Raw genomic sequence first — 19,278 nt, 5'->3', positions numbered from 1 at the left:
GGAACGCAGTCATGCCCATTTACGCATTGTCCGTGGCTACTTTTGTGCTAGAGTGACGGCTAGAGTAGCCGCAGCAAAGACTGTGTGGTCTGCAAAGTGGGACATATTTAGTATCTGGCCCTTCAAGGAGGAAGTTTACCACGGTTGCTTGTTCCTGGATGACCTTCGTGGCCTTTACCCGTCCCTCCTCTCCCATCTTGTGATCTCCCGCCCTTTCTCCATACAGCAGCCTGAGTGGCCTGTGAAGAGCACACATCAGATCACTTTTATTGTCATTCTCAGAGCCTTCCTAATGCAAGTGAAAGAAAACAGGCTGCATATCTTGTCCGTGTCTGTGTCTCTGTCTTCACCTCCCATCCTGCCCTTGTTTTTACCACCTGTCTTTCTTAATGATCTTCCACATGCTCCATCCAGGCTTACTCTTGCCTCACACCCTTTACATTCGCTGTTCCCTCTCTAAGGCACACACTTCCCCACAGTCATCCCATGGCTTTAGCTACCAGGCAGCCGTTGCCATGTTCCATTTTCTTCTGAGCAGTTGTCATTGTCTTTAATTCCCTTGTTTATTTATTGTTTACTTGTTTAATGTCTTTTTTCCCTTCCCTAGATTCTCTAGTGAGTTTCTAAGTCCAGGCAACCTGGTCAGTGTTTTTCACAGCTGTGTCCCTCATCCCTCGAATAGTATCTGGCACCTAGGAGATAATAAAAATTGTAGACTGATCAGAGTAATGGCAAACGCTGTGGAATGGGTTGCAGAACAGTGAGATTGGAGGCACTGTGATTAGTGAGGGTCTGGAGTGGTAATAAAGAGATGTGATGTATGTTTAGACCAGGGCCCTGGTGGTGGGAGCTGGAGGCTCGTAACAGATGTATCTCAGCTGTGACTCAAAATATGCATATCTAGTAAGTACATGGAGACACACACACACACACACACACACACATTTCCAGAGATGATGATATGCAATGCATTGAAATAGCAAGGAAAAATGAATCAGCTGCAGAATGTTTTCTGCTTCCTGCCTTGTGCAATCACTTCAGTTTATTCTCATACCAAACCACTTAATGTTTCGTGGTTTGAGAAAGTTGTTTGTGTACATAAGGAATCCAAGGAGTGTGTGTTAGCCCCACAGGTATGTATGTCTCCCAGTTAACTAAAAATTATGTGTCAATTTCAGTTTTCTCTTTTGAGACCAAAATGAGAAATTTAAGCCCCTATTTGGCATATCTCAGTGATGGCTGAACTGTCCACAGTAGGGCCGCTGGAAGGCAAAATCAGTGAAAGTCATCTTTGTTGAAAGTTGGTACATTACAGGTCCACCTGAGGTCCCTAGAAATCTGTATGAGAGGTGCAAGAAAATGCTTTATAGACTTTAAAGAAAATGTAAAAATTAAATGTTGATCAGGTATTTGATACATGAACAGTCCCTGATCACAGGGAGGATTGTTAGATTAGGAGAGTTTCAGAGTCAGGGAACTGATAGAAAAGTTAAAGGTGTTAGAGCATTTGGAAGACAGCCTCAAACACTCTCCTTTCTGGTGCAACAAGTGCTCCTCATGCACCTTGCTGGATTATTTGAGTGGAATGACCCCTTGTTCTATGCTGAGAGATATCCTCAGATAAAAAGCAACTAACCAACCAATCAACCAACCAATCAACTAACCAACCAACCAACCAACCGACCAACCAGCCCGCAAACCAGCCAACCAACCAAACAACTAACCAGCCAACTAAACAAATATATTTACCCCTGCTTGTCTCCCACATAAAGACCACCCGTGCGTCCCAACACATGCACGGTACATGAAACTTTATCAAACAATTCATTGTTGGGAAAACAATTCTTCTCATTGTCATGGGATCCTTTGTTTATTAAAGGAGTCTTTGCATTTAGTGTTGCTTCAATAGGTTTAAATAGTTGCTAGTAGATCACTAACTGATTCCCAGCAGTAGAACCCATTCCCATTTTCCAGGTTGACTTAAACACTCTGTAACAAAATAGAGAAGTCAGGGCAGGTACTATTATCCCCACGTACAAATGAAATGGGGGCTTGCAGAAGCGAAGCATCTGTTACCTCTCATAGCTGGTAAAGGCAAAGTGCCCTATGAACATAGGGGCCAAGTCTTCTGCATGCCAGTCAAGTACTTTCCAAAGTGGGTCAGAGACTGTCTGTGGTCCCCCAGAGAGGTTGGGGGGGCTTAGGGCAAGTCCCCTAACATCTGCCCATCCCCATTTCCTTATCTTTAAAATAGGATTTGAACTTGTTTTTGCAGTTATTCCCCTTCTAGCTGTAGAAGTTTGAAATTTAATAATAAGATAGAGAAACTTAGAGCTATAATACTATGAGCTCTTTCCCATGAAAATGATAGCTAGAAATAAAGATGAAAAACCCACCCCGGGGGCACCAGGTGGCTCAGTTGGTTGAGCATCTGACTTTGGCTCAGGCCGTGATCTCACAGTTCCTGAGTTTGAGCCCCTTGATGGGCTCGCTGCCGTCAGCAGCGGCAGCCCACTTTGGATCCCCTGTTCCCTCTCTCTCTGCCCCTCCCCAGCTTGTGCTCTCTCAAAAATAAAATGAACATGTAAAAAACACCCCAAATCATTAGGTACGTTTGAGGGAAATAGTCTTAGTTAGAGCACGTTGATCCATAATTAAGCTTTTAGGAATCACAGCAGTTCTGTTTGTATGTAGGCTGCAGAGACAGAGTTAAGTCTGCATGCAGACACTCGCAGAGGTGTTCTGTGGGAGAGCCACTCACAACCGCAGTGCCAGAGGAGAGAATGCTCACACCTTTAATCCATTCTGGCCAAGGCCTTGGCACGTGCCCTTTCCTGTGCCTTCTTTAATGCTGTCCCCATCTGACATCAGAGAAGGTGTCATGGGAGGATTAGCCATGTGTTTTGATTATCCTGCCTTCCCTCTCAGCCATGTGTTTTGGAGAAACAGTATAAAGAGTAAATCATGGATAAATCACAGGTTTTATACTTGGACAGACTTCAATTCGAATCCCAAGCTTGGAAGATGTGATCTTGGGTGGCATATTTAATTTTTTATAAACCTGTTTTATCATCATCATAGCCAAATCAGTTTCCTATCTATTGTGGTGGACTCTGTTCCAAACCCGTTATCTGCATTAACTCACTACGGATTTAAAGAACCTGCTAGGTAGAGTGATTATATTCCCTGTTTCACACAAGAAGAGCGTGAGATGCTTAGAGATTAAGTAATCCTGAGGCCAAGCACCTAATAAGTGGTGAATCTAAATTTCAAACTCACGAGGAACTCCTATTCCTAATCTCTACTCTGTACTGCCTCTCACTCTGAGGTGGGTACATCAGTCAGCATAAGCTCTGCAGTAACAAAAATCCCCAAATCTTGGTGGCTTCAGACAGCAAACGTTCTTTTCTTGCTGCATTGTGTGTATTCACTGGGAGTTCTGTCAGCCTTGTCCTCATTCTAAGACTAGGTGGACAGGAAGCTACTTTTGGAAAGTTAGCATTTATGAAGGCCCAGAGAAAGAAGCAGTGAGAGCAGGGTTGTCGACCTTGGCATTATGCCGTTATTATTATGGCTCTTTGTTGTGGGGGCTGTCAGGCATTATGGGGTGTTTAGCAGCATCCCTGGTCTTGACCCACTAGATGCTAGCAGTACCCTCCCCCACTTGTGACGATCCCAAATCGACAGATGTCCCCTGGGCGCAGCATTATCCCTGGTTGAGAAGCACTGCCTCAGTCTAAGATCTCACAGTAGCAGTGGAATCCTCCACTGTCAGGGATGCAAGTCTTACCTCATTGGCCAGAACTGGTCACGTGTACCCACCTTACCACAGGGAAGCCAGGCAGTGAATCCTACAAAGAGAAACACAGGGAGAAACAGAAATGCTTGGTAAACAGCATCAGTGATTACCACTGATGGAGATAATAGTATCTTTCTTAACGATTATTATGCAGATTAAATGCAACAAAGAAGCTTAAGCATTTAGGTAAGTGTGGACCCCCAAGACAGGTTAGAAAAGGAGTCTGTAAACTACAGTCATATGTTTTTGTAAATAAAGTTTTATTGGCACCCAGGCATGCCCATTTGCTTACATGTTGTCTATGGGTGCTTTCACTGGATACCAGCACAGTTGAAAGGTTGCAAAAGAGACTCTATGGCCCCCAAAGCCTAAAGCATTTACTGTCTGACCCTTTACAGCCAAAATTGGCCACTTCCTGGTTTAGAAAGTCACACTTTTCTTGGGAGCAGGACCTTGGGATGAGCAGCAGGAATGGAAGGAGATGCATCGTCCTGCTTCTATCTTGGCTTCTCAAATGTACTTCATTAACATTACACACTTGTGTCTCTGTGATCTCGCTTAGGGTGGTGGCAGGATTCACGTAGATCTGCAACTACTCTCTCTACTTGTATAATCTGCATGTTGCAATTACGTTTTTAGGCTTAAAAAAACTTTGTATTGACCTCTATCGTACATGCACAAATGTGTGCAAATCCTAAGTCTGCAACTTAATGAGCTTTCACAAATAAACTCACCGGCAGGGGCCCCTCCTGTTCCCTTCTGGGCCTAGTCACAGCTCCAGGGGACTCTGGTTTCTAAGAGCCACAACAGCCAACTTAGAAAAAAAAAATCTGTTTGTTATGGACAACTTTCTGACATGCACAATGGTAGAGAGCATAGCAAAATGAACCCCACTGTATCTTCCATCGCTTCAGAAATAACAGTAGTTTGTCATTCAAATTTCATATACTTTCTCTTCTCTCTTCAGGTAAGGCAGCTAGGAGGATAGGCAGATGGGGAGAGAGTAATGTATCTCTATGTCTCCATAATATCAATTACACTGATATTTTTATAAGCTTTAACTTATATTTTCTCATTTGTAAAGTAAGGATAGTAATAAGACCTACATATTCCATTGTAGGGTTGTTGAGGAATAAGGGAGTTGATAGACACAAGGTTCCTGGCAGGACAAGTAGCAAATATGAACGTGTCATCGTCATTATCACCATCATCTGGATGTAAGGAACCAATGAGCAAGGTCATAACGGCCCTCCCTTCCTTTCCTCTAGGTCTATGCTGTGGTGGTCATTGCGTCTGTGGTGGGATTTTGTCTGCTGGTGATGCTGTTTCTGCTGAAGTTGGCAAGACACTCCAAGTTTGGCATGAAAGGTAAGAAGGGTTGTGTTTATTTTATTTCTTATGTGGAATCATTTTTTGGCTTATGACTAATGCTAATTACCACTAAAGAGAGAAGCAGCTAGATTTACGATGACTAGGTTTTAAGGCTGAAAAAATAGCAACGAGGATATGATACTACAAATCAAGGCAGAGCAAAATAATGTTGATTACCCAGCAGTACCCACTTTCCAATGAGGACAGTTGTCCCAGAAGACACAGAACTGGTTTCCTGAGTATCAAGTGACTAATAATGATATAGGCGAATAGTGCCTGAGTTTTCCTTTGGCTTCAGAAAGGCAGGCGAGGCTTGGTGGCGTTAGGCCAGTTACGGACACGTATTTTGTGCAGAAAGGTCCTTCCTGCTCTACAGTTGACTTCTAGACCTTCTGTGGAATGTTTTTTGTTGTTGCTGCTGCTTTTATAAAGTCTCATCTTCTGAGATTTGAACTGTGTTGGGAAGCAAAATCCAAACAACCTGTGGCTGTACTCTGAAGCTTTGTGAATGAGGTTTGTTTTTTTTTTTTAATGGAAAGATTCCTAGCGCTCGATTAAAAAATCCGTGGCTGTGTTGCCGAAGAGTAGACCATGGGTCTCTATCAGAGGATTGAAAATTCATTTTAGGGGAAAAATTTGTTAAAATGTTCTTTTTCTATAAGTAGCCAAGAGTTTTAGTGATTGAAAAGCATTTGCTCCGAAGTTTAAACTTATGTATTGACTAACATGTTATTGTTGAATTTTGTGTGGTCTTTCATAAATGGCCACTAGCTTGGGAAAGCTGTGAAGGTTTAGTGGTGGCTTAGTTTTGTTGCAGACAATGTGGCGGGTTTTCTTGATCTGTATGGTTCATTACAATTACTATTCGTGTTCCTTACTTATTTGGAAGTGATGTTTATGTAGCAGCAGGCCATCCAGCATATACCTGGCTCTGGGGTGGAGTGGATCCATTTCTGACGTTCCGTCCTCTCCCTCTACTGGTGTCCATGATCAAAATCCCTAAAGCTGAAATGAACAGGGAGGAGTGGTGGTAAATTGGGCCTTGAAAAGCCCCCAAATCTCCTCGTGACATTCCTTGACCTGCTGATTTCTTGACATTTCTTTTGGAGGAGGAAAAGATCTCTCATTCTCCAATTATAAATAAGGCCTGGAAGAGAGACCGTACTATGGTGATTTTAATTAGTCCTGTAATGGTGGTTTACAAACTTGACTTTTTTTTTTTAAATATTTGTGGTTTAAAGCAAATTATTTATTTTAAGAGAGAGAGAGAGAGAAAGAGAGAGAGAGAGAGAGGACGTGCACTCACAGGCACGAGCACCGGTGGGTGCAGGGAGAGAGAGAGAATCCTGAACTCAGGAACCCGGAGATCATGACCTGAGCTGAGATCAAGAGTCAGGTGCTTAACCAACTGAGCCACCCAGGCGCTCCTACACACTTGACTTTGTATCCACAAGTCCTAGAGGGCTTGTGAAAACACAGATTTCTGGGCCACCCCGAGAGTTTCTGATTTAATAGGTCTGAGGTGGGCCTGAAACCTGGCATTTCTAACAGTTTCCATGGGACGCCGGTACTGCTATAGCACAAGCATTCCTGGGGAATCAGCGTTCTATGGGATCAACGTGGGCTAGCACCTTCTGTGGGACAAGATGGGGGAGGGGCATTGCTTTGCAGACCTTTCTGGGTCCCTGTATTCACTTGGCACCTAGGTCCAGGCTAGGCTGCTGTTCTCTGCATTTCAGCCAGCCACTGTGGCATTTTGTTTTCCTCATTCTGATCAGGTGCTCTGTTTCCTTAGAGGCATTTGGAGTGGATGTCTCCAAGCAGGGATTTTACTGGAGAGAGTCAGATACGAGCACCATACTTCCCACATCTTGAGGGTTTAGTTTGAGATCTTTCATCTCATGGGCTCTTCAGAGAGAAAATTTGTCTAGGTTCTACAGGGAGCCACACAAAAGCTTTGGAAACCCTAGGGACAGTATTCAGGAGGCACCCCATCCCAGCTCTGTGTTAAGGAAAACAACCGACACAATGATCTGTAAACGTTCACATACTCTGAGGTGCAGTGATGGAGGAGAGTAAAGGGTAGACATTTATTTCAGAGAAGATTATATTTCATATAGAGACTCCAGAACAAAGACTGAAACAGTATTTTTATTTGGATAATTCAGGATGATTACTGCGGAAGCACCTACATTTCCCGAACATGTATAACCTAAGGTATCCTTAATGAATTGTAAGAAAGATCTTGCTGAACCTTGTCCCAGAGCCAGTAAATGACTTCCTTCAGGCAGTAGCTGCGATGTCGTATGTTTCACTCCCTTATTTCCAAACATAAATAAAATTGTTTTAAAGAAAAGTGTCTTGGAGACTCATGGTCTTATTTAGAATAGCTTCTTTTTCTATTTTTAACCTCACATCTATCCATGCCAAGGTTTGAACACAAAGGGCCTGAGCTGAAGTTATTGTCTTACTAGTCAGATTCTGAGTTGATAATTTTGGGGGGTCTAGAAGGGAAGATGAGGGCCAATGAAGCTGCATGAAAAGTGGTATTTAAACATTAATAGAAGTTAATGTACTTTAAATGCTATGAGTGCTGGGATCACTGCTGAAAAATGGTGTGCCTTAAAAAGGGAAGAATGGAAAACCACAATCATACCTCCTGAAATAACCAGGAAACGTGTGAGTGGTGATTCCTCAGTAACGATGATATGAAATGTGCATAGCCTTGGCCAGAACCAATGCCTTCGTTCTGTGTGATGTGCAAATGAGCTATTCCAAATGTAATTCTTGCCCTCATAAGCACCTTCGGGGGATTCTACCTCCGTTCCCATTCCCTCGTCCTGGAGACAGATTGAGAGAGCAGGGTGGCAGCCCGCCCACCCACCAGGCATTTACGGCCTCTTGCCCATCCCGGCATCGCAGACTTCAGGCTCCAGTGTCGACTGTTCCAATCACAGTAGCAGCCTCAGGATCATAAACCATACTTTACGCCTGTTGATTGGAAGGGCCTGGGGTAACCAGAAACCTCTTTAAATCACATTGCAGCAGAATACAGGGAAACTCAAGCTCTGGACTGACCTGAGGACCCAAGCGTTATTTATGGCATTGCTTCCACGGGAAGGTGATCTCTAAATAACAAACCTGGGAGTTCAATCTAGATTTTAGAATATAACCAGTGAGTGGTGGCATGTTCTCCGGAGGTGGGTTTATGTGACTGGAAGCTTCCTAGGGTTAATTCTCTGTTCTGTCCATTCACTGCAACCAAAGGTTGATGGGGGCTGTCTTGCCCATGGAGTCCTAACTGTGAGCTCTACACGGCTTGTAGTGGTCTTGTCCATCATCCAAATTGGCACTCAATAAGTATTAACTGACTGAATGAATGATCACAGAGAATTGTTAACTCCATTCACTTTAGTAATTGGAAAACAGTTAATATTTGGAGGATCGCTCATATGTGAATGGTTAAAGAGAAATTTCAGAGCTTTTCTGAGTTTTTAAGGGGTCAAAGTCCCTCCCTCCCCACCCCCTCCTTTACTTGATGGTTCCAGATAAGTAATGGCCCCAAACAGGAGGTTACTTTGCTAGGTTTTCTCTTAGGATTTGTGGGTTTTCACACACTGTTTTATTTAAGTTTATTTATTTTGAGAGAGAGAGCAAGAGAGTGAGCAGGGGAGGAGCAGAGAGAGAGGCAGAGACAATCCCAAGTAGGTTACCTGCTGTCAGCACAGAGCCCTATGTGGGGCTCAAACTCACGAACCGTGAGATCATGACCTGAGCCGAAATCAAGAGTCAGACGCTTAATCGACTGAGCCACCCAGGTGCCCCTTCACACTCTGTTTTAAATAATTATTGTTGTTTAAGTGTGGAGGGTTCACTATGGCTTTCCATTTTGTACACGAGCTTCTTCAATTTCTGCCTCTCTGCTTTTGAATGTATGGCCTTAGAATATGTGTCTTTGTCTAGCTTTGAAGCTGGCAGAAGGGCCTCACAGCGAGTGGCTCCTGTCTTGGCGCTAACCTAGGATTTATCTTTCGTTAATGCTGAATATATTTGAAGCTTCTTATTGCCAGCGTTCAATAGACTACTGGCCCTTTGTCGATAAAAATGTCAGGAAGTAGAATTTACCCCAGTGTGTTTTTCTGTGCTCATTTTTATGTCTTTACACCATCTGATTGCTTTTCGGTTGAATAACTGGTTCCCATATTCACAGAAGCCCTGAATAAAGGTCTCTGTTAGTGCTTGGTCATCTGCATAGGGATTATTTATACATGCGCTTAACATGGATCTACGTCTATGTCTGTATCCATACCCTTATACATAGATGCATGATTTTATCCGTTTTTTTCTTGAGGATCCTCTGACTTATTTTAATTTCAGTTTCCACTGAAACAGGGCTCCAGGACTTTTCCAGAGCCCCCGTGTTGCCAAAGGAACAGGCAACCAGGCCTCCGGGTGCTCTTACCCGGAGCGTGTTGTAACCAAGTCTCGTGCTCAGTTCTCACATTGCTTCCTGGCTCCCTTTCTTCACTGAAGATGTGGAAAGTGTGCAGGACGGGGAAATGCAAGCATCAGGGGGCACAAGGGCTGCCAGGCTTTCCAAGAGCATCCACTTTGGACGCCCGGCCTGGTGGCATGGATGGTGTGCAGGCCTGGAAAAAATAGGAGAGAGAGCCAGAAGGGTGGAGGGGCCGTGGCATTTGCCACCCTGGCGGGGGAGTCGTGACCATCAAGTTTGTGTTCCTCGCATTTTCTGAAGGGAATCCACACAGCTATTTATTTCCTGAGTGCCAGTGCGTCCTTCCTCCTTCTAGAGTAAATATATCCAAGTGACCCGAAGAGATCCCACAGGAGGAAATGGAAGAGGAAGCCCTTTCTCTCCTTCCGTGTGGACAGCCTGCAGATTTCGTCTGCAGCCTCCTGTCCTTGCACGTAAACCGCTGATGTGCCCTCATTCCCACCATGTGAGCTGCAGATCTTTTCCAGTTCGCAGTTGACCAAAACGCTGCACTCCGTGAGAGTGCAGTGCCGGCCTCTCTTCACTTCAGCTTCGAGGTCCATGGCTTGGCTTTCCTCTTTTTTTTTTTTTTTTTACATTTACTTATTTTTGAGAAACAGAGTGAGACAAAGCGTGAGTGGGGGAGGGGCAGGGAGAGAAGGAGACACAGAATCTGAAGCAGGCGCCAGGCTCTGAGCAAGCGGTCAGCACAGAGCCCAATGCGGGGCTCGAACTCACAAACTGTGAGATCATGACCTGAGCCCAAGTCGGGCGCTCAGCTGACTGAGCCACCCAGGCGCCCCGGCTTTCCTCTTATACGTGATCTTCTAAAGGTCTTTCAACAGCCGCCCCAAATTGGGTTATTTAAAAATAGCCATAAACATATAGTGGGACTGAAGCTAGAGAAGGTGAAGGTTAAAGCCTTTTCTATGAACTGAAAGCAATTCTGTAAAGTTGAGGAGGTTGACTAACAGATATTTGGATCAACTTTTTAAAAGAAGGAAAAATGTGTTCGCAAGCCAGAAGCGCAGTTGTAGAAACATCTGGAAGGACAAACTGTTTTCCATATGCACCCCCACTGTTTTTTTTTTTTTAAACACAAATAGCTTTAAAAAATTATAACAGTAACACATGAATGCATTCTTGTTTTTCACAGTTTCCAGCAGTTTGGCAATATGTGCAGCCAAAAGTGGGATTGCACTTGACCCTCCTCTCTTACTCCCCTTTCCACTGCGAGGGAGAACTTTCTTTAACCATCCAGAATGCATATGTTATGTAAATAATGAAATCCGTGGCTTCACTTAGTAGGTAGATAATCAAACAGACTCATTTTTGGTTGCATAAAGAAATTTTAATCCCAAACCAAGGCTGCAACTGTTTTAAGGTAGCACTTTGCCTTGTGGATCTTTCTGTATCAGTTCCTGGGTATCTCATGCGTTCTGTTTCATAGTCTTTCCGAGTAGTCTGCTACCAGTTTCCTTGGGTCTGAAACCTGCCTCTGCCAGGTGTAAGCTGTGTGACTTTAAACAACTTTCTCATCCTCCCCGGCCTCAGTATCTCCGTCTGGAATGGGGCAATAATTGTGGGGCACTCTCCCACCTCATAGGGCTGTTGTGAGATACACTGAGTGTATGTATATTTGCACTCAGGAAAGTTCCTGGCATGTAGTAATTGTTACAATTATTATTACTGACCAATTGTGATTTATTGTCTTTTTTTTAATTTATTTTTTATTTTTTTTTAACGTTTATTCATTTTTGAGACAGAGAGAGACAGAGCATGAACAGGGGAGGGGCAGAGAGAGAGGGAGACACAGAATCTGAAACAGGCTCCAGGCTCTGAGCGGTCAGCACAGAGCCTGACGCGGGGCTCGAACTCACGGACTGCGAGATCATGACCTGAGCTGAAGTCAGACGCTTAACCGACCGAGCCACCCAGGCGCCCCTCCTTTTTTTTTTTTTTTTTAAGTTTATTTATTTTGAGAGAGAGTGAGGGAGAGAGCGGGAGGGGCAGAGAGAGAGGGAGAGAGTGAGAATCCCAAGCAGGCTCCGCGCTGTCAGCACAGAGCCTGACGCACGGCACTATCTCACGAACTATAAGATCATGACTGGAGCCGAAATCAAGACCAGATGCTTAACCCACTGAGCCATCCAGGTGCCCCTATTGTCTCCTTTTAATGTTTATGTTGTTATGTTTTAAAGTTTATATTTATGCCACGTTTTCAGCAAAGTATTTCAAATAATGCCTTACTTGTAAAGATTGATACTTGGAGTGGATTGCTGAGAGAAAAGTTGTGCATATTTTGTATGTTGATAGATTATCTTGCATAAATGCTTTGTCAGTCTTACTCTCATCAGTAGTAGGTGAGGGTATCCTTTGTTTATACTTTCATCTGTATCAGATATTATCAATCTTTTATATTTTTGCCAATTCAGTTAAAGTGATAGTGTGATGAATAACAAGGTAAAACATCTTCATCAGTGACCAATGAGAAGGAATGTTCATTTTGCTGGTTGATTTGCTGACTTACTTTATACATTATATACATTCATCTTTTATGGGTTATATAGGTTGCTCTAATGCTTTTGTAGGCTTTACCTTTTTTAAAGAGTGTCTTTTGGTAGGGGCACCTGGGTGTCTCAGTCAGTTAAGCATCTGATTTTGGCTCAGGTCACGATCTCACTTTTCATGAGTTTGAGCCTTGCATCAGGCTCTGTGCTCACAGCGCAGAACCTGCTTGGGATCCTCTCTTTCTCTCTCTGCCCCTCCCCTGCTCATTCTCTCTCTCTCTCAAAGAATAATACATAAACATTAAAAAAAATCGCATCTATTGGTAAACAAAAGATTTATTTACCTTTTTATAGAAGCAAACGTGCCCATCTTTTTCATCTAAGCTTTACTTCTTACTTAGGAAGGCTTCTCCTCTCTAAGGTTGTAAACATACTTCTTAATATTTCTTTCATTAGTTTTACTCTGTGTGTGTGTGTGTGTGTGTGTGTGTGTGTGTGTGTGTGTGTGTTAACTTAGCATTTTAATCTTTTTGAATTTTTTTTTCAACTTGGTGTTAAGTACTTTGTTTTTCCCCCTCCAGAGATAGATAAAGATATTTGCACAAATTTTCGTGTGACATTTTCAGAGAGACCAAGAATATTATTTTAACTTTCTGGAATCAGAAAACCCCCAACAAAACAAAAAAGAGACTTTGGAAAACGTAACATTTAACTCTTTTGGAAAGTAAGTAATGAGCTTTGTTGATTCTCATTTATGGGAGTGTAAGCCTCACCAGGTAGTATCAGAGAATGTAGGTTTTCACAGGAACTTTTTTTTTTTTACTGCCCTCCTCCCTGCTTCAGATTGAACTCAAAGTATATTGTCATGGTCTCTTAATGGAGAATTGTAAAACAATTTTCAGATATCCACGAAAAGACATTCAGTGGAAAGAGTTGTGGGTAATTTGACAGATTGCAAATTTATTGGAAAAAGGGGATTAGCTCAAGTGTTCCTTTTCTGTCATTTGGAGCGTGTTATACAAAACATTTCCCCATACATTTGTGAGGTGAAAATCTGCTCTCCAATCTCTCTTCCATCTTTTAAGGCCGACATTTGGGTTATGTCTCTGTGAGGACAGAACATGCTTATTCTTTGCAGCAGACTGATCATGGGTGTAGAACTTTCAGGAAATGGCTCCACTGGGAAACAGGAAGCACCAGCTTTTCTCCTCTTAGCCTTGCAAGTGCCCTGACCTCGGACTTTTTAAATGACCTGCCTTACATGGGCAATGCACCCCCCCCTCCACCCCGCCCCAGCCCAGTGTGGTTCAGGGGAGGGCCCGTGCCTTCCTGAAGTGTTTAAAGTGCACAAGTATCATTAGGGACCTTCCACACTCCTAGTGTTTCGCTAAAAGATGAAGGATCCCTTAAGAAATTAGGTTTTGCAGTTAAAAGTCAGGAAAAATCATTCCCCTTTCTTTGGTTTTGGCAAACCCTGTGGCGAGCCCACTTTGACCTCCTCACAGAGGTCATGGCATACTTTCCAAAGGACTTCCCAGATCAGTACATCTGGGGTGTTCTTCTCCACTCCATTCCCATTTCTCTCCTTTTAACCTTTCTTTTTTTTCCCCGCCTTTCATTTTGTTCTTCCCCGTCTCTGTGCTCCCTAATTTCACATTCTTCCCCTCTCTTTTGGTTTTCTTCCTCTTCATTCCTAGCATCTGCTTTTGGTGGACAAGCTTTTCAGAATGTACGAAGAGGACAGATAATAGCTTGGCTTAAATTCTAACATATGCTTCGATTTTATCTTCCTTTCTTTTGGGCAAAGAGACTGAATGACTCTGGGAATAAATTTAGCTCTAAATCAGCAGAATTGTCCCATGGCACTTTGGAAAACAGTCTGTTCGAATTCTGCACATCCTTCATGTTTGTAACTTGCTAACTCTTCAGTCTTCAAACCTAGGAGCATAGAGGAATATACTATTAAGAGACTCATGAATCAGACAGGCTTGGGTTCAAATCCCAGATCTCCTACCTGCTATCCATAACTTGGGAGGAATTTTTTAAACTCTAAATCTTAGATTCCTCTTTGGTAAAATGAGGAAATAATACCATCTCTCAGGTGATTATAAGAATTAAATTAGTGCTTAGTTTAGTGATTGGCTCACTGAACTAATTCCATAAAAGGTAGTTATTTTTCAGACTTATGTTATAGTAATAATACATCATTAAGGAAAAGATCATGGGGAGAGTCCCATCTGAGTTTATATTGAGTCTGAATTGCAGAAAAATGTGCCATGTGTATACAGTGTATATTAGTGTTTTCAGGCTTATTTATTAGTTGAGTTTATAGAAAAAAATGTAATTATAATGTGTCTGTAGTTTATGAACATGCATTATGAATGTAAAGCTGCTGAAACATGTTTGTGTTAAACCCTTCATTCTTTAAAGGCACTAGGTTTGAATTATTGAAAATTCTTAATTTTATTGTCCGTTGAATGATTCACCTGTTAAAATTGTTTTGAGTTTATAAGAAGTCTCTTTTATTCATTGAAAGATTGGATATGTACGCTTTACTGGGTTTTTGGGGGGAGGGCGGGGGAGAGGCACTTACCATAGGGAAGGGACAGGAAGGGAAGTTAGGGGTGGGGTGGGGTAGAAACCCCCTCTCCTCAGAGCTCATGGAGCCTCCTGTTCAAATGTGCTTCCCTGCTTCCCCCTTGCATGGAGATTACAGCTGGGAAAGCGATTTCTTTTAACAAAACTAGGCTCTAATATATTTTTTAAGACTTTATTTTTAAGCAAGCTCTACACCCAATGTGGGGCTCAAACTCACAAGTCTGAGATGAAGAGTCACGTGTTCTTCCAACTGAGCCAGCCAGGTGCCCCCAAAGTAGCCTTTGACTTTTGATATATTTACAGCCTGCTAGAGATGAAAAGAGGGCTATTGGAGAATATAAATTCTTCCTTACACTGTCGATTTTCATCCATGTTATTATATCCATAGACCAAGACGCTGCATTTCCTGCGAGAGAAGCCAAGGCTTGAGCAGGCAGATGGCAGTGGGAGATCGTGGTTTTCGTCAAGGCATCAGCAAAAGTAGAAGTCACTGGCTTCTTCTGTGATTGTCCAGAAGCTTTAGAGGTCCGAGGATAGAGAGAATGAGAGGGAGGGAAGAAGGGACAAAGGAGGAGAGAGAGAGAGAGAGAGAGGGAGACAGAGATCTTCATTCTGTTAGTACTGAGTCATTAGTACTAAGTTGTAGTACTAAGAAGCTAATACCCAGAATTGAAAGCAGACGTGTCTTCTCCAGCCTGAGTAGTGACAGTGGAAGGCAAGAAGGGAGCGTGAGTTCAGGAGCGGAGGTGGTGTGGGAGCGGAGAATGTTGGGAATGAGGTGGTGTTCCTATTTACAGTCATAGTTGTCCACGTTAGTAGTCCTGGAGAGACCTGAGGGGAGTCAGCCACCCAACTGAGCCTTTCCCACACTTCCTTCCTAGATCATCCCTGACAGGAAATTGGGTGAAGACCAGAAATAACAGTACAGGAATGAAAGGCATCTGAGGGTTCCCTCCAGGTTCAATGTCTACCATCCTGTTACAAAACCAGCGAAAACAATCACACACTCACTACAAGAGTCTGCCATGTATTTCTGGTGATATCTTTTATTATTTTGGTGCACAGTGAGCTATTGAGATAGTCTTTTTTTTCCCTCCACTGTGCAACCACGGTCTCCTTCTTATGAACGTAAGAAATATGATGTCTGCATGGCAATCCCAGACAATTATGGGCAAGCACAGAAAATTCTGTTTGTTCCGCCAAGTCAGGGTCTCTCACACTGGTCTCTCCTCTCCATTTTCCCAGGTTGCATTTCAGTTTCTGGACAATGGTGCGGATTATGTGGGATCTGTGCCTGGACACACTATGGTCTCCCTAATTTATTACTCTCGTGCCATTATGGGCTTGGGATTGCTCTGGCTTCCTAGCCACCTTTGTAGGTCTTCCCAGAAAGGTGGACTCAGGCTTCTTCAATTTTTTTTTTTTTTTTACGTTTATTTGTTTAGTTTGAGAGTGAGAGAGTGTACGTGCATGAGAGTGGGGGAGGGGAAGAGAGAGAGAGGGAGAAAGGGAATCCCAAGCAGGCTCTGCACTGTCAGCACAGATGCAAGTTCATGTGAACCCATGAACTGTGAGATCATGATCTGAACTGAAACCAAGAACTGGATGCTAACTGACTGAGCCACCCAGGCGCTCACAGGCTTCTTCACGTGTTTTTTATTAGTTTTAAGTCTTTATTTTTGAGAGAGAGAGAGAGAGAGACAGAGCGTGAGCAGGGGAGGGGCAGAGAGAGAGGGAGACACAGAATCTAAAGCAGGCTCCAGGCTCTGAGCCAATAGCACAGAGCCCCGATGCGGGGCTTGAATGCACAGACTGCGAGATCATGACTGAGCTGGTCGGACGCTTAACCGACTGAGCCACCCAGGCGCCCGGCTTCCTTGCGGTTTGAATCTGCAACCCCGATTAGAGGTGCTATGGATCCCTGACCGCCAATACTTTACTAGGCTCCTCTTAGCTGCAGCTAACTTGCTGGCCTCCTCTCTGACACTGTTCTTCCTATGGGGACAGAAAGAATAAGAAGAGTGTTCTTCCTGATTCATCTTCTTCCAAATAATTTTTGCCATTTATGTAGATCTCTCCAACTTTTTATGATGAAATTTTCAACAAGAAGAAAATTGGAAAGAATATTACAGCGAACATCTGTATACTCAACACCAAGGTTCAACCTCCGTTTAATGTTCTGCTGTTTGAAAATAAGGTGCCCATATCAGGTCACTTCACAGCTAAACTCTCCAGCACATGTCTCTGAAAGCTAAGGACACAGTAGCTCCTAAAAGCACAACCCTGATACCAGTATCACTGCACCCAAGAAAGTTAGAACAGCTTTGTAATAACAGATAATACCTCGTCCATCTTCGGATTCCCCCCGTTATTCAACAGTGCCTTTTACAGCTTCTATTTCAAACGGAAATCAACCAAGAGCTCACGTGCTGCATTTGGTGATTGTGCTGTTGTGGTGCCTTCAGTCTAGAAGGCTCCCTCCATGCTTTTTTTCCTCCTGACATTGACATTTTGAGGGGAACAGCCAGGTGTCCTGCATTCTGGCAACATAGCTGATGATTTTTTTCTGGGTGGATTCTTAAATCTGTCATTTATTCCCTGTATTTCCTTGAATTGGAACTTATTTCTAAAGGCTCGATTAGGTTTAAGTGAAATGTTTTTGGGAAGATGGCCATCGCAGAGATGCTGTGCACTTTACGTTGCATCTCATTTGGAAGCACATAATGTCAGGTTGTCACGCTATTAGTGTAAGTTGGAACAATTTTCAAAGAAGGTGACCACCACATCTTTTCCTTGTAAATTTAAGTTTTTCTTTGCAACTGGTAAGGAATTTGTGGAGTGATAGTTCGGCATCTAGCAAATATCCTCTTCCCCCAAAACTTGAACCTACTGGCTCAGTATCTAGCTCTGATCCTTTCCTGAAATTTTTACTTAATTTCTAAGGGTTGTAGAATGGTGTTTTTTTAAAGTCAGTCTTTCCTTATACATACTGCCTTCCATTGGAGGACAAAAAAAAAAAAAAAAAAAAGAGCAGTCTGGCCTTGACCAGGATTTCAACTTTTTCATTTTAGTTCTACCTGGATAACCGTTCCTTGAGGCACTGGATGCTTTGTGTCTGGCTGCCTACATTGGTGTGGGTCATAGGATTATAGAAAAGATAGTCACAGTATAACTGTGTCAAAAATATTATTTTATTTCATAAAATACTATTTTCTGTTTCACAAAGACATTGAGCAAAGATATTATGGGAATTTTTCTATTTTTCTTTATCACAATGATTAAATATTAAATATTAATAACATTAATTGCTTTAGGATTCCCTCTTGCATCTTTGTAGTGATTGGTAGAATAAAGACAGAGAACTGGCAGCGGGCTTATGAATCATCCAAAGCCTTTGTTACAGAGGTGAGGACTTTGGGCCCAGGGAGCTTAAGCCACTTGGCCTTAAGGGTACATAGCTGGTTTGTGCCAGACCCAGGCCTTAGGACTCCAACTTTAATGTTTTGTGCTGTGAAACTAAGAAATATTAGGAATAAATAACACTTGTTTCCTTGCCAGATTCACTACTTTAGCACTAGTGTGTGTTACCATGGGATGTGCCTAACATGTTTTGCCACTGGTCTCCATTGCCTTTGGGTGATACTGTGTTTCTCAAAGCTGGGCACATATATTATCAGTGATAATGAGATGGTTTTAGCAGATACTCAGGGGCTAACCTCTTTAATTTGGGTAGTTCTCTATTTATTTTAGTATTTATTAGAAAAAATATACCTGGCACATCATACTCTTGGTTTCATGATATTGTTTAAGATAATTAAAACCATGAAATAAAGGAAAAATATTAAATAATTTAAATTTAAATTTGAAAAGAGTGTTTGAGTAGGGCTACCCTAAGGCACTGGAAATTTAATACTAAGCAGAGCAACGTTTCTGCCTCATGGAGCTTAAACTCTAATGGAGGGAAGACAAGAAAGAGGAAGAAACACAGATGTAATCTATAAGTAATGACAGACGCCATGAATAAAGGGAACGAGGTAAGAGGAGGATTGTGACAGGCTCGCCGTTTATAAATAGTTAAGACAGGCCTGTCTGATAAGATGACATTTGAGCCAAGAGTCCAGGGCAGTGAGGGAGTGAGCACACTGATATCTGAGGGAATAGCATTCCAGGCAGAGGGAACAGCAAACATAAAGGCATGGAGCCTGGGGTGAGCTCTGCATGTTGAAGGAGCAGCAGAGGCCTGTGTGGCTAGAGCAGAGTGAAGGTGAGGAGAGTAGTAGGAGTAACCAAAAGGGTAGCAGAAATGCAGCTCATGTAAGGACTTACAGGCATTTTGTCTGATGAGGGTTCACGGTGCGGAAGGTATGAGAACAAGGTGTACATTGTGTAAGTGTATGTAAAACACTCCAGTAGGGGCAGCAGTGATGTATTAATACAATGAATCGGTTTCTGGTAAAGAAAGATGACTTGGGGGGCGCCTGGGTGGCTCAGTCGGTTGAGCGTCC

At 42.9% G+C, this 19,278-nt stretch overlaps 1 protein-coding gene across 6 annotated transcripts in view; it reads left to right on the top strand.

Moving 5' to 3' along the window:
* The window catches only part of NTRK2 (neurotrophic receptor tyrosine kinase 2), a 338,116-nt gene that overhangs the window by 70,019 nt on the left and 248,819 nt on the right, over positions 1–19,278 (top strand). For all 6 annotated transcript variants that reach the window (XM_058695571.1, XM_058695570.1, XM_058695572.1 and 3 more), the window contains one exon: positions 5,068–5,167. In XM_058695571.1, coding sequence (XP_058551554.1) covers positions 5,068–5,167 — 100 coding nt within the window. The remainder of the gene's footprint in view (positions 1–5,067; positions 5,168–19,278) is intronic.

Source organism: Neofelis nebulosa, chromosome 12, assembly GCF_028018385.1.
Source record: "Neofelis nebulosa isolate mNeoNeb1 chromosome 12, mNeoNeb1.pri, whole genome shotgun sequence".
NCBI classification, from domain to species: Eukaryota; Metazoa; Chordata; class Mammalia; order Carnivora; family Felidae; genus Neofelis; species Neofelis nebulosa.
This window is presented reverse-complemented; position numbering and strand designations above follow the sequence as displayed.